Genomic DNA, 14,613 nt, shown 5'->3' with positions numbered 1-14,613 from the left:
CTGAGACAAGCTCACTCGCTTTTCAGCCCAGTGAATAACAGGCAGCGTATCCTGGGGCACTGGATATGATTCATCTGAAGCCTGTTTCCCAGCCCATAAAAAACTGCTAGCCCACTGGTAATTGGGCTCCTACTGGCTGCAAAATTGGAATTTGGTGGGATTTTTACAACATGAAATGCCAGAGAATGTCTAGCCATAAATGATCAAGAGGTGGTGGGCGTGGTGATGAACAAGGGTCGGAAAAGAAGGATTCCCCCTGGTGCAGTAGTCTGGCAGCTGCTCAAGAATTCTTGCACTTTATCCACCTAGGTGTGCAGTCTAGACTTTACTTTTGTTCTTTCAATAAATCCAATATGAAACTAGTGGCAAAAACCTGGACACTTAAAAAAAAGCAAAAAAGTCAATGACTTACTGAGATATCCTTGTGATTCTTTCTGCATGGCTGTTATGGGGCAGTCTTTATGTGTTAACAACAGCTGCTTCAGCTGTGCCACCTCGTTCTTCAACATGGACACTTCGTTCTGGAAAGAGACAGATCAGCATCATGTTAAGAAGACCAGAGAAAACAAACCAAAGGCCCCATGCACTTTCAACACTGAACTGGTACACTTCTGTTACATCTGAATGACATTAATACCATTATCATACAACAAGATTCACCTGAAAATGTGTAGCTTGCCTTCAATTTGTCCCTCAGTCTTACCAGGGGCTTTCTGAAGAGACTAGGTTTTCAATCAAGAGCTGAATTCTATGAAAAGTTACTTGGGTGGGAACTCTCCATTCTACAATGACTGCGTGACTCTAGGCAGGTAACATAACCCAGCTAAGTTCCAACAACCTTGGATGGGGATGAAAATAGTAGAAAGTTCTTTGAGTTGTTGTGGGGATTAAATGAGGTAATAGAAGCAAATACGCACAGCAATGTCTAGCACATACTATGCATTCAGTACATTTAGCTCTCATGGCAATTATCTTCAGGCTACCTTACAGGCTAACACTGATCATGAGTAGAAGGTGAAGGTGAGACACTGGGAAGAATTGTGTGGCGGGATGGTTCACTTCAAACTTAAATGCCCTCAGAATAAGCTGATTCCCTCAAAGTTCTTAATAGGCTACAATTCAACAGAGCACGTCCCTATGCCTGATGCCACTTAGGAGAAGGCACGGAAGGGTATGGTGCAAATGCTGGTCCTCTACTAGTGGAATCGGGTTAGTCCAGGCAGGCAAAGGACAACAGAGTTTAGGACCGTGATGGAATTAATTTGATTGGTTCATTGATTAGTTTGGCTAATTTCAGTCTATATAAACTCCTTTCCCCCTCAATATCAGGGTATTGTGGATTGTGTGTGCATCTTAAAAATTGACTTAGGTAAGTATCTCACATCTCCACTTTATGTAGTAATTTTAAAAGACAGGTTCAAGGTTCATAGTTTGTGGAATAATGTATGTGGCACCATTGTCTACAAGCACAGTTGTCTACTACTATGTGGATTTTTCCATAGATAGAGTGCGACATGATTAGCAGTTGACTGAGTCTGAGGATGCAGAACCATGGATACAGAGGGCTGACTATGGGACTTGAGCATAAATGGATTATGGTATCTGAGGCTAGCCAATACCCAGGGACAACTGTATAAATGTAGAATAGACTCTTCCAAGGTGCTTCCACTTGATAAAAGTAAACTGTAAATGTAGCACTAGCTCACATAAGCCGTTTTACAGTTGTGATAAATAATACCTTCTCTTTGACCAGTGTTCTTTGTGGCTGCCAGGCATTACATGCCACATGAAAGAGACTTTAAAAAAGCATGCACACAGAAAAAGGTGTTTTAACATTGCTGTCATTAAGTTGTATCTACACTTTCAATATGAACTTGGCTTTTCAGGCATGTATTTATCACCTAGGAGAGTAAGTTTGGAATTCTAGAAGTTAATTAAAAATTTTTTTGGAAACTTGTTTCAAAGAATACTTCCTATTTCCAAATTCATTTGCAAAATACATTATAAGCAATCAAATGTTGAGTAGCATAAATAAAAAAATAATAAAAATCTCTTCTACAAAGGCTTTTCTCTTCTCTGAACTAAACAAAATACAAATGTCTATCAGATGAAAGGGTGGAGGGAAGAATCAACTAGGAGACTGGGATAAACATAAATACACTACTATATACAAAATAACTAATAAGGACCTACTTTATAGCACAGGGAACTCTACTCAGTATTCTGTAAAAACCTGCATGGGAAGAGAATCTAAAAAAGAATGGATATATGTATATGTATAATAGAGTCACTGCTGTACACCTGACACTAACACAACATTATAAAGTAACTATAATAAAAATTTTAAAAGAATGCCTATCTGATAAATTAGCATTCATGATGAATACATCACTTAATTTCACAGGAAAATTGCTCTTAAAACGTTCAGGAAGGTGAGCTGCGCTTCCACCTCCAAATAAGTATGATTGATAATGGGCCCTGTCAAAGCTGAAAGTGACCCTTGTCACTTTGGGGGTCAACAGGACAACTTTATTTATAGGACAATTTATTTCAGCCTTAAACACGATTTTTTTCCCTCTGATTTTATGCTCATGTAAATTCAGACAGTCTTCCTTGCTTTTCCCAGGTCTCCTTCTGCTTAAAATAGCCTGTGTAAAAGAAAGGTACTTTTAGACCATCAAGTATAAGGCAACCCCTGGTTAAAAACAGACACAAACTGAACAAAAAAACGAGAAAAAGAAAACTAAGATGTATGAATGTGTATATGCTGCTGCTGCTGCTGCTAAATTGCTTCAGTCGTGTCTGACTCTGTGCAACCCCATAGACGGCAGCCCACCAGGCTCCCCCGTCCCTGGGATTCTCCAGGCAAGAACACTGGGGTGGGTTGCCATTGCCTTCTCCAATGCATGAAAGTGAAAAGTGAAAGTGAAGTCGCTCAGTCGTGTCTAACTCTTAGCGATCCCATGGACTGCAGCCTACCAGGCTCCTCCATCCATGAGATTTTCCAGGCAAGAGTACTGGAGTGGGGTGCCATTGCCTTCTCCATGAATGTGTATATATTTGGCCTCAAAGTGAAATGTGATGATTTTAGTGGCATTTTTGTCTATGGATAGCAAAGCACTTTATTAATAAAACAATATGTTGTAAGTATAGAACCTGAAGCCCTGGGGGTAGTGAGAGTCTGTAAAAATATAGGAACCTGGAGATGACTAACCATTATTTAAAAGCACCGTGATGACTGACCATTTAAAGATATATGTGAATATGGACATATTTCTTAGAGTAATATATAATCATTTAGCTATGTTATAACTGGAAAATGAATGTTAATTAATATTCTCCATAGACAGAACTATTAGCCTCTGTCTCATTTATATCATGCACATATAAATATGATGCTGATAAGGACTAAATAAAAGTCTAATGGCCATAAAAACAACAGAAATTCATGGGGAAACTTCCAGTAGAAAAAGGAACTCTCAAATGAGGGTTGAGAATAACAAGGTTTGGCTTCCCCAATTGCTATACCAACCTAGTGTAAAACAAGGTGGCTGGACTAGTTTTCTAGTTACTTTCTGTAAGATAGTTTTTTATTCTTATTTCCCAGACCTGGGATTGAAACTGTGTCCCCTGCAGTGGGAGCATGAAGTCTTAACCACTGATCTCTAGGGAAGTCCCAGTTTTTTATTCTATGTTTCTGTGTCACTTTCTATTGAGAATGCTAATTACCTAATAATCTAATGAAGGTCTCCATCTGGATTTTTAATTCACTAATTAACTGCTTTTGGTATTCTCAAATGGGCTCAGATATCAAGTCTTACGTTTCCTAAGGGAGCCAGTTCTAGCATCCCCTTTACTTCCACATCTTATCAGGGCAGATTCCAAAGGAATATTTATGGTTTCACTTTTATGGAAAATTTCAAGCCCATATCTCACATGTACATTGTGAGAGTCTATTAGAGCCTTCCTCAGATTCCATAAGGGAGCCTCTGAGTTAAGAAAGGTTGAGAATCACTGCCCTAGAGGAAGCAGAGTTCACTATGCACAAGCATCATCCATCCATATTGATAGGTACTGACAGATATCAATCTGTGCTGATAGACCAATGATGTAGGAAATACACAAACACTAGACACATTGTAAACAAAAATTCTTTTCAAGGTAACATTACTAGAAGTCACCTTGAATACATTTTGGAAGAGAACAATCAGACAGCAAATGTTTCAAAATGCATGAAAGAAATCAAAAGTGGCCTGCAGTTCTGCTAGGGAAATTAAGAAAAAAAACACACACAGGACTTCTGCAGGCATTTTCTTATTCTGAATTACCTTGCTTTATGAACTGAGGCAAATCACCAATTTTTTTTACTCCCCTGTGTAGGTTATAACTATAGGTCTTCATACATAAGCACTTTGCAAGAGCAAAGTATTAGTAATGAGGGGCTTCCCAGGTGGTTCAAAGATAAAGAATCTGCCTGCAATGCAGGAGACCTGGGTTTGATCCCTGGGTTGGGAAGATCCCCTGGAGAAGGGAATGACTACCCACTTTAGTATTCTTGCCTGGAGAATTCCATGGACAGAGGAGCCTGGTGGGCTATAGTCCATGGGGTCGCAAAGAGTCAGACATGACTGAGAGACTAACACTTTCTTTTTTAACTATTGATTCTCCTGCTGAAATCAGCCTTTAATTTTTTTTGCCTTTTTTCTAAACCAGTTTGGGTTTGCTACTTAAAAGGTTAGCTATTTAAATAGGGACTGTGAGAGTATAGATGTGGTTAGATTAATCTGTTCTTAAATCCATAAAGTTGCCTTGGGATGAAGTAGCACCCCTATAGAGACATTCAACACTATAGTAATGTACTTGAAACAAGGACTCCAAGAAGTCCCTAAGAACTACATTTTCAGTTTTTGGCTTTGGGGATGTCATTTTGTTAATATGATAAACTCAGAATGCTTTTTGATGCAAGCAGTAGTCCATGCCAAAAACATAATTATCAAAATGATCCCTACAACATAGTCCCCCTGCCCATTGGTTTTTTTTTCCGTATAGATTAACTGAGGCCAGGTTTTGTTCATTCTAAAACAAAGGACTTTCGATTTGTACAGCAACAGTTCTCATCTGGCCTTTTCTTGTGCCAAGCCCCAAACCTGGGCTTGTGTGTCGAAAATTTCAGCAGCGACTTAGGCCATGTGTCTTTGCACTGAAAAAGAAAAGCAATTATTTCCATGGGTGACCAGATGATTTCCATATCATCTACTGAACACAAGCAATCCACTGAGTACCACATTAGCCGATGGTGAAGTTAGAACTGATCTTAGCTACTCTCTCAGTGAAAAGAATGTGGATTCTTTCGTAGTTTAAGAACTTTCTAGAATGAAAGATCACAGAGCAGTGGGTTAGGTCAAGAGAAGCCTTGCTTGGGTCTTCATCCTACTACTTGCTTATTGTGTGACTTTTGGGAAGACTCCTCATGTCCTCCGAGCCTCAGTTTCTTCCTAAATAAAATGTAAAATTGGTGGTTTTTAATATTCCCCTCAACTCCTATACTTGCATTGACCTCTTGGGCAGAGATTTGTTGTCAGATGAGGAAATGAATTTTGGGAGTTGATTTTGTTTGCTCAGCTCTGATTTTTCCAATCTGAAGCTCTGCAGCCTAACCAGAAGGTTCTATGCTGGAAAACAACTCAAAGGTGGCAGCTGGCCATCCAGACCTTGGATATTCCTTTTGGCGAGAGTTTGTTTGTTTAGCACCTTCCATTTCTGTTTACTTAAAATTTGACTCACTGGATCAGCCTCAAGAGAGACACCTTTTTCTTTTGACAAAGGTCCAGTGAGAGAGAGAGAGAGGGGTCATTCAAAGGTAGCAGAATCTGCATCTCCTCTCCAGCATCACATGGCCTGATATAGAGCTCTCAGCATCCCCGAAGACACGGAACCCCTGTGGTCTCTGTCCCTCTGAAGCAAAGCAGTGGTTGGAAAACACCAACAACTCAGCCTTTTCAGAGACTGTCCTTCCTCAGGCACTGCTTTAACAACCAAAAATATTGGTGCCTGTTGAATGAGACTTTTTTTTCTGGTTTTCAGAGATTAGATTTCTAGTATCTTTTATCCTTAGCCATTTTTGCTCTTACAATGTGGTAATTAATAGATTCTGTTCTCATAAAGGAAATGTTTACCTTATATGTTAATATCTTATAGGTTAAGTAAATGCTAAAACATATATGCCTATGTCAAGGCGTGAACCCATCTGACCTCAAAGTAACCAACATCCTTTGTCTCCCTGGCTGGCTGCTATGACCCCCCCTGCTCCATGTCTTCAGGGTCTAGGGTGACAGTCGATACCCTGGAGTCATTCTGCAAGGACTCATTTTAGTTAAAATTGATATAAAATTTCTCAGCATCTGAGTACTGTCAGCTGGCTATTCAGGGCTCCTCCATCTAGCTCAGTGGGTCTCACTCAGGGGTAATTTTAAGCCCCCACAGAGGATACTTGACAATGTCTAGAGGCTTTTTGGTTGTCAAAATTTAGGGGTGGGGTGGAGGGTGCTACTGATATCTAGTGGGTAGAGGTCAAGGGTATTGGTAAATATGTTCAATGCACAGGAGAATAATTGATAACAAAGAATAATTGATAATTATTATTCTTGGTAATAGTGCCAAGATTGAGAAAACCTGCACCCGTTCATGGTCCTCTTGCAGACCTCAGAACTGGTAGCAAATTCCAGGGATGCTCACATTTCAGTCATTAGAAAACCACTGCTGTGATATTTGCTAGGTCACATTCACCAGAACTTTTATTTACTTAACATGTTTGTACAAATTAACTCATTTTTAAAAATGATTTAGCCTGGCCCTGACCAAAAATAATCTGTGAAACTGAAGTTTTGATGTTCTGATTACATTTTTCAATACACATAAAAATTAACAGACAATTATTAATGTTAAAAGTGCCTACCCACATTCCACCTAAAAGCTTCTCACATATGACTATGCCTGCCAGATTCTAGAATTACAGACTTTCAAGTCAGAGTGGCTTCAGAGAGATGTCTGTGTTCAGCCAAACTCTGTGGCTTGATTCCCTTAAATCACATCTTTGCCAAGTAGTCAGGCAGCTAGTTCTTGGACACTCCAGTGATGGGGAGCTCATTCATTTATTCAACAAACAAATATTGAGTACAGACACTAAGGAACTCTTCAGGCTAGACCTAACACTAGAAAAAGGGGGTAGGTGGTTGGGTAAGAGGGTAAGAATAGAGTCTCCACCTTTATCCAAGGTTCGTACAAGCTAGTGTGACTTCCCCCATATCTACTGTATATGTTTCCCAGTTTCTTTCTCATGTCCATCATTAAAAGAATGATAAATTTGAGGCGGGGAGGGAAGAGTGAACATCCATAAATTATAAGAGTCAGTCCATGAATAACCCAAACTTTCTTGTACACTTTTCAGTTTGTACACTGAATGTCCTAAGGTCATTTCCATTTAATGGAATTAAACATGCGAAGGCTTTGGAGGTTTGGCACTCTAATTGCTCCTTTCTAAGGATCCACAGAGGATGTGGGAGTGGGTGAAGATGACCTATGAACTCCTGAGGAGCAGACTTTCTCTATTTTGGGCACTTTCCCCTCTTATCTCCATCTTTAGCTGTTTTCTCTATTCCTGGAAGCACTGGGCTCTAATCTACAATTTTACTCTTATCCTTGGGCTGCTTGTCACATATCTAATACTTGTTTTCTTCTTGGGCTGGTGAACAGTGTCCTCCTTTCTGTGTGGGAACAAATGCCCTGAACTGCATCTTTTGTATGACATGAAGCCTGCTGGAGACGCCCCAGGTACCAGAGTTTCTCAAATGCTCCTAGAATTGGCCTTGTTATGAAATGTCCCTCAGTGAGTCACCCATGAGAAAGCAAAAATAACGCAAGATTCAAATCTTGTCAAGTCTGAAAATGAGGTAGAAACGTGTGCCTTTTCTTATGAAGCAAAATAATCTACACAAACTTTTCTTCCATTAAACAAAAATACAGACAATCTAGTGTAAGCTGAAGCAACCCGCTCACCCAGGGAACAGAAAGGGCTGCCTTCTAGTTGAAGACTTACTATGTGCCAGGCATTGTGCAAACAGTTTTGCAGACTATTAGTTCATTTATTCCTCCCAACAAATTTATGAGGTTATTATTCCCATTTTACAGATGAGGAAACTAAGAGCCAGAGAGATTTAACACTGCAAGGAGGTGCTGAACAAGAGTTTCAACCTCTGTCTGACCAAAGCTTCTGCTCTCAACCCTATAACTTAGGTGGGCAGGGTCTCCCGCCTCAGAGCAAAGGCATGAAAACCGAATGGTGGTTTTGTTTTGCAGAGCGTCTAAGAATTAATCAAGCCTGAGAAGTAAGCCTGCAGTTGCTCTGTGGCTTAGGTCAACAAGTGCCTGCCGGGCCAGGAAATGCCAATGGTACACAGGGCCTTTGAGTCCCGGGAAAGACAGTGGCCTGCACCTGAAGCTGCATGTTTGTCTGGGTGAGCTCTTCTGCTTTCTTTTCCAGTGACATCACCCAGACCTTCCTCTTCTGTCTGCAGCGGGTGGCGGCCGCCCGGTTCCGTTCCAGAAATTTCCGCCGCCTCTCGTCAGGATCCTCATCCACCACCCTTCGCCGGCGCCCCCCTGTGGGCTGGGGCGGCTGTATTGTCTGGGTGGGCTGCATCTGTTGTGTTGCTGGTGAAACCTGCTGGGGAAGAGAGGGAGGAGGTGATGGGGAGAGAGAAGGGATGGCTGGGTAAGGTGTTGAAATGTGAAGTACAGGCAGCCCCTTGCTTTAGTTAGCACATCAAACTTGTTTTGCTAAGAGTGAAGTCACACTCATGAAGAGGAAAAGCATCACCCAGTTATCTCCTATGATATTTTGGCAAGATACAGGGATGACGTGCAAAAAGAGAGTCAAGTAGATTCCCCCCCTCCCTCGACTGGCATTTGGCTGAATCATGATGAAAGAAACACTTTTCTTCCTCCTTAGATGTTAAAAATGTTTTATTTGAGGTGCTTTGTAAAATTTGAAAGTGCCCACGTATAGTGACGGATGAAAACAGAGAGGTAGGGGTGACTATCACCGTATTGATGGGTCTGCTGTCATCTGCAGAAATCTCCTTCAGGGCAGGTTGTGAATGCCTTTCATTCTAACGGTGTCAAAACCCTGTTCCTAGAATACACCTCAGGGATGGCATCACCACTGTGACTCTTATCAAAAGAACCCTGTGAAGCCTGGAAAGCACCTGAAATCCTTTTGTCACAACATCACAGTTCTTAACCAAAGGTCTTGTGGGACCAAACTCCATTTGGGTCTCTCTCCTCCTCCGAGCCTGACTAAGGCTGATGAGATTATAGGAGATGGCGAGTGGGTGAATTTCTAGGTGACTGGGAAGCGTGACCTCTGAAAGCCCATCCTGAAGCAGCCCTGAGCCCTGTTAATACATGGTGTCTACTGACACGGAGGGATGGTTGTATAGCACCATCTATTATATTATAAGGAAATCCCAGGAGTGGCAAAGCACTTTATTAAAATGTTTTACTATGCTTCTAAATTCCCTGTAAGGTCTGCAAGAGGCTCAGCAACATGTAGGGTTTCAGGGACCCCCACACGTGTAGCTTTATTTCCCTTCATACAGCAGACACTCAGCACCTAGTGAAATTTCTATGACTGACTCTTTATGTGTCTGAACACCTAATGCTTCCCTAATGCACTTCACTCCTTCCCCTTTCTTCATTCTCAATAAAGGTTTTTTTTTTTTTTTTTCCCTTCCCTCTCATTGCTCAGTCACTCAGGCTTATGGTGTAATACCTATAAATTTGTTTTACAAGAGGCATTTAACCTGCAGAAATAACAGGCAAAAAGTTTTAAAAATGAAACCCAGCCACCTTTTCTACCACATTCCAACCCTATGATTGAAACCAATCAGAACGACTATACTTGTACTAATAATGGCTCCTGGTTGCCCATCAGCTGACTAACGATATATTTTAATCCTAAACTCTATCAAACTATACATTACTAAAGAATTAGGCTTGGGACTGAGGTTGGATAGCATCTCAGTAATTTTTTTTTTAAAGCTAAGACATTTTCTAAAACTGTTTATTGGCAATTCCTCTCCTGACGATCATAAAAGAATAACAAAATAAACTGTCTAAGATCTTACTCACCAGAGCGGCTGCTGAAGATTTAATCCTTGTTATTGGCAAATGTTTAGCTAGTCATTTCAGATGCAGTAACCTCTGAGCTAACCACTGCAAAGCAAAGCACTAGGAAAGAACGCGCTAACCTGGCTATTTTTACCTTTACTATTTCTTTGTGTGAATTAACAATCTCTCATTGCCAGCCCTAGACAAGACTCTCAAGCAAGCAAAACTTGGGTTTAACCTGCACCATGGAGACCTCTCTTTCAATGTTGTATTCTCCCATGCTAACTTTAACCAACATTTATCCCTTGATAACTTTTCGTCTGCCTTACCCCAAATGGATAAGGTACATGGTGATTTCAGGCTTTATCCAGGTTCAGGGTCAAGGTGTGGCTTGGTTAAGTGAAATTCCTGGTGACCTAGGAGTGATACCAGGACTCTGAAATTATATCCTGATACGCAGGTGAATTGCAAGAAGCCAGGAGAAATTGCAAACGCAACCCTAAGACCAGAATTTGTGTCTCTGACAAGTATTGTTACTTAGCATTATCTTTTTAAAACGGCATTCTCTCGGGGGTAGGGTGGGAGGGATAAATTTGGAATATGGAATTAACAGATACATACTACCATATATAAAATAGATTAACAAGAAAGATTTACTGTATACCACAGGAAACTATGTTCATAGTTCTTGTAATGAATTATAATGGAAAAGAATAAGAAAGAATATAGATATATACATATATATGCACAACCGAATTACCATGTACACCTGAAACTAACACAATATTGTAAATCAACTATACTTCAGTAATAAATAAATAAATAGAATGGCATTATGTTGACACAGATTCTCTGAAAAATTTGATCAAAAACAATTAATTGTAATTTCAAAAAGAATTTATTCCAAGTCATCTTAGAATCTCAGAATTGGATGACCTTAATAAACTTCTACTCCTGGTGTTCTGACAATCCAAATTTCATTTCATCAACCAAGTTAATATATTTTAAGAGGAGCATTTTGAATATGTTCTAAATAATTTTGTTCAAATTTCAAGAAGACTAACCTGGTTTTGTTGAAAAAAGCAACTTTACATATCCAATTATAAAAGCAATTAACTAATTGCATATACAATTGGCCACTTATTGACTTGAAATGGAGGCCAATTGGCTAATTGGTAATTAGCTAATGAATGTCTTTTATATTTAATGAACTGTTAAACTTGTCTATGAAATAACCTGCCCATAAATGCAACCAACTCTTAACGCTATCCATTTAAAAAGAAAAAAGAAAGAAAGTACACACGTGAATCTATCTTCTATCTTTGATCTTGTAGTTTTCTTTTTCCCCTTCTAAATCCATGACCTACACTGGCACATGATTAAAAAGGTGTTTTGGATAGCATTTTATCGATTGCTAAACTATGTGCTAAGCTTCTATCACATTACTTCAGTTTGAAATTAATCCTGGCTAACTACTGAAAACTGTGCCAAGGGCTAAACATTCTCTTATTTAATACTCCTAAGCCTATGGGCTTAGTCTATTATTGCCCCATTTTGCAGATGGAAAAACTGACACTTAGGGAGGTTCATCTACTGACCTCAGTCACACAAGTAAGGTGGGAAAAGGATGAAAGTTTTCTCATTCAAAAGCCTGATTCTTATTTGCTATGTAGAATACTTCTAAGAATCTTTGCAAAAGTAAGCTTACCTAACAAATAATCTTAACTATTGAACAGATTAGAAAGCTGCTTATGGATAACCCATTTTGTGGGTGGCTTTCTAGGTTTGGTATGTGTTGGAGGAGGCAGCAATGTACAAGCTCTCGAAGCTGCCTGATGAGAGGAGCAGAGTCAGATGATGGAAGAGACAGTGAATAAGCGTTACTTGGCGATCCCAAGCTTCCGACATCATTCTGACCCAACTGGTTGGAAGCTGGGTGGGTGGAAGGAACTGACAAAGGTCATTTCACTTGAAGGTTCAAAGTGCCCAGGGTGAGCCATGCTCCTAGACATGCCCTTCATCCACTTACTGAAACTCACTCGGGGACATGGACCCGCCTCTCTTCTTGGGCTGGGTGACATAACGTCTGCCTGGTCCCCCGACCCTCTTCCAGTTGTGTCTAAGTGCTGGCTTTCTTTCTAGCCACTCCTGGTGACTTTCCACCTCTGGGGTTTGGCCTTTCTCTTGAGCTGATCATCTACAGAGCTTGGCTCTCTGTCGGCTCCCTCCAACGCATTTCTCATTGGGTGGGATGAGTCATCTCTCTTCAACATTCACAAAGCACCTTACACCCTAACATCCATCACTGAACCTTTGTCTGCCTGAAATTGTTACTCTTTATATTTTTAACATTTACTCTTATTTAGAAGATTGCCCATTGTATCTAATTTCCATTTTACAGTTGACACAAGTGGGTCTCTAAGATGTTATAAAGCACTGCAGCTAGAACCACGGTTAGAATGAACTTACCTTTCTTGTTCTTTATTCACTTCTTTCATTACATGCTTAAATTCTTAATCCTCCGTTGGTGTTACATTTTTAGGGTTAACTTTGTAATATACTACAAAAAGAGATTTTGGAGAACTTGAAGTTTACCTTTTCCCTTAGAAACTAGACTTGATATTTATCATATTAGTTATGGAAACTGCAATCTGGGAGGGTTCTATGGGTAACCATTACCTCCTAGGAAATGAACAGAGCCCCTCAGAGTGTCAGAACACGTGGGCTTGTCAAGTAAGGTTGCTGCCAGTGAGCCCCTCGTTAGAGCCGGCACTGTTAATGAGAAGGGGAAAAGAGATTATGAAAAAAGTCTACCTGTGTTTGGTTGCCGGAGTGCAGGGGTGGGTGTGGCGAGGTCTGGTGATGTGCTGGGTGTGCATGAAGGTGGGAGTGGGAGTGATGATGTGGGTGGTTCTGCTGGTGATGGGGTTGAGGATGAGGGTGGTGTGCTGGGTGCTGGTGCTGGTGCGGGTAGGGGTGGTGGGCCGGCAGTGTCTGGTGCTGATGCGGGTGTGAGTGCATGTGATGGTGTGGCGTCTGGTCCTGCCGGGAGCCCATCATTTCCATCATGTGGCCCATGGTGTTCATATTCCCATTCGACATGGCAGCAGGGTGGTGAGTCAATGCAGCCTTCAGCCTCTGAAACAGAATAAAAGAAGAGGGGACAGGTGAGGTCAGCTGAGCATACAACAGGGATTTTGAATCAAAATGACTCATACTTTCAATTTTATATTTAGCAGCTTCCCGGGTGGCTCAAGTGGTAAAGAATATGCCTGCCAATGCAGGAGGCACAGGAGATGCAAGTTTGATCTCTGGGTCAGGAAGATTCCCCTGGAGGAGAAAATGGAAACCCATTCCAGTATTCTTGCCTGGACAATCCCCATGGACAGAGGAGCCTAGTGGGCTACAGTCCATGGAGTTGCAAAGAGTCACAACTGAGGTGGCTCAGGATGGATATAATGATACTATTATTAACATTTTTTTCTTATTGTGTAGCAGTATGGTTTTATATACATTTCAGATTTTCATATGTATTAGAGTAGGTAGGCATGTCAATGTCAGCCAGGAATGTTAATTAATTCAACTGACACTGCAAATAAGCAGGATACCCTAGACACTTTACTAAAAGGTATTTCCTACTATCCAATTGTTCACCATATCCTATTGGCAGCGAAGTGCAAGTATAAACCCAATGGAATCATTCAATATGACAACATCATTGAACAAAAGGCCCATATGAAGTGGCACTGTCACAAGATAATGAGTCACAAGAATAAAAGATTTTTGCTTTTCAAAAGATTTCTCAGACCCAAAGAGGAAAGAACTTCAAATTTCAGAATCTAGGAACAATTTTAATATTATTTAAGTCTTGAAATTAGATTAGAAATCCATAACTTTGGGAGGCAATGTAGATCTTTCCATTTGTTCCTATGACACTTCTCATAATCCCTCTGATAATCTAATTTTCTCACACAATAATGTTCTTCTGACTTTAAAGTTGAGGAATATGGACCATTGCACTTCTACAGCTTCTTTGATGACCATACCACAGGGCAGGTACAAAATCGTCAACCATCAACAAGCAAACAGACATATACACACTTAAATTCTCCCTGAATCTAACCCCTAAACAGGGGTCAGCAAGCTTTTCAATAAAGAAGTCAGATAGTAAACATTTCCATCATTGCATGCCTTAAGGTCTCTCACAACTACTCAGCTCGGCCCTTTCAGCACAAAAACAGATATGGACATTCTGTAAACAAATGACCATGCCTTGTTTCAACGCAATTTTACTTAGGGACAGGATATCTGAATTTCATAGAACTTCCACATGTCACAAAATACTATGCTACTTTTGATTTTTTTTCAATCATTTAAAAATGTCAAAACATTTTTGTGCAAAATTAGGCCGTGGTAAAGAATCAGTTGGTAGTCAAGTTGTTTGCA

The 14,613-nt window shown here is 40.4% G+C and overlaps 1 protein-coding gene across 17 annotated transcripts in view; it reads right to left on the bottom strand.

Annotated features, from left to right (window-relative positions):
• Window positions 1–14,613, bottom strand: part of CREB5 (cAMP responsive element binding protein 5) — a 489,069-nt gene that overhangs the window by 7,019 nt on the left and 467,437 nt on the right. For 8 of the 17 annotated variants that reach the window (XM_086396401.1, XM_086396402.1, XM_086396410.1 and 5 more), the window contains 3 exons: window positions 12,982–13,305; window positions 8,492–8,722; window positions 413–521 (listed from right to left, as the gene is read on the bottom strand). In XM_086396401.1, coding sequence (XP_086252527.1) covers window positions 413–521; window positions 8,492–8,722; window positions 12,982–13,305 — 664 coding nt within the window. Of the gene's footprint in view, window positions 1–412; window positions 522–8,491; window positions 8,723–12,846; window positions 13,306–14,613 lie in introns of all 17 variants that reach the window. The other 9 variants (XM_086396405.1, XM_086396411.1, XM_086396409.1 and 6 more) reach the window with 3 other exon arrangements.

This window comes from Bos grunniens, chromosome 4 (assembly GCF_055505025.1).
Source record: "Bos grunniens cultivar Pamir isolate PY7600 chromosome 4, Bosgru_T2T1.0, whole genome shotgun sequence".
In the NCBI taxonomy this organism is placed as follows: domain Eukaryota; kingdom Metazoa; phylum Chordata; class Mammalia; order Artiodactyla; family Bovidae; genus Bos; species Bos grunniens.
Note: the sequence above shows the minus strand (reverse complement) of the source record. Positions and strands in the feature narration are given on the sequence as shown.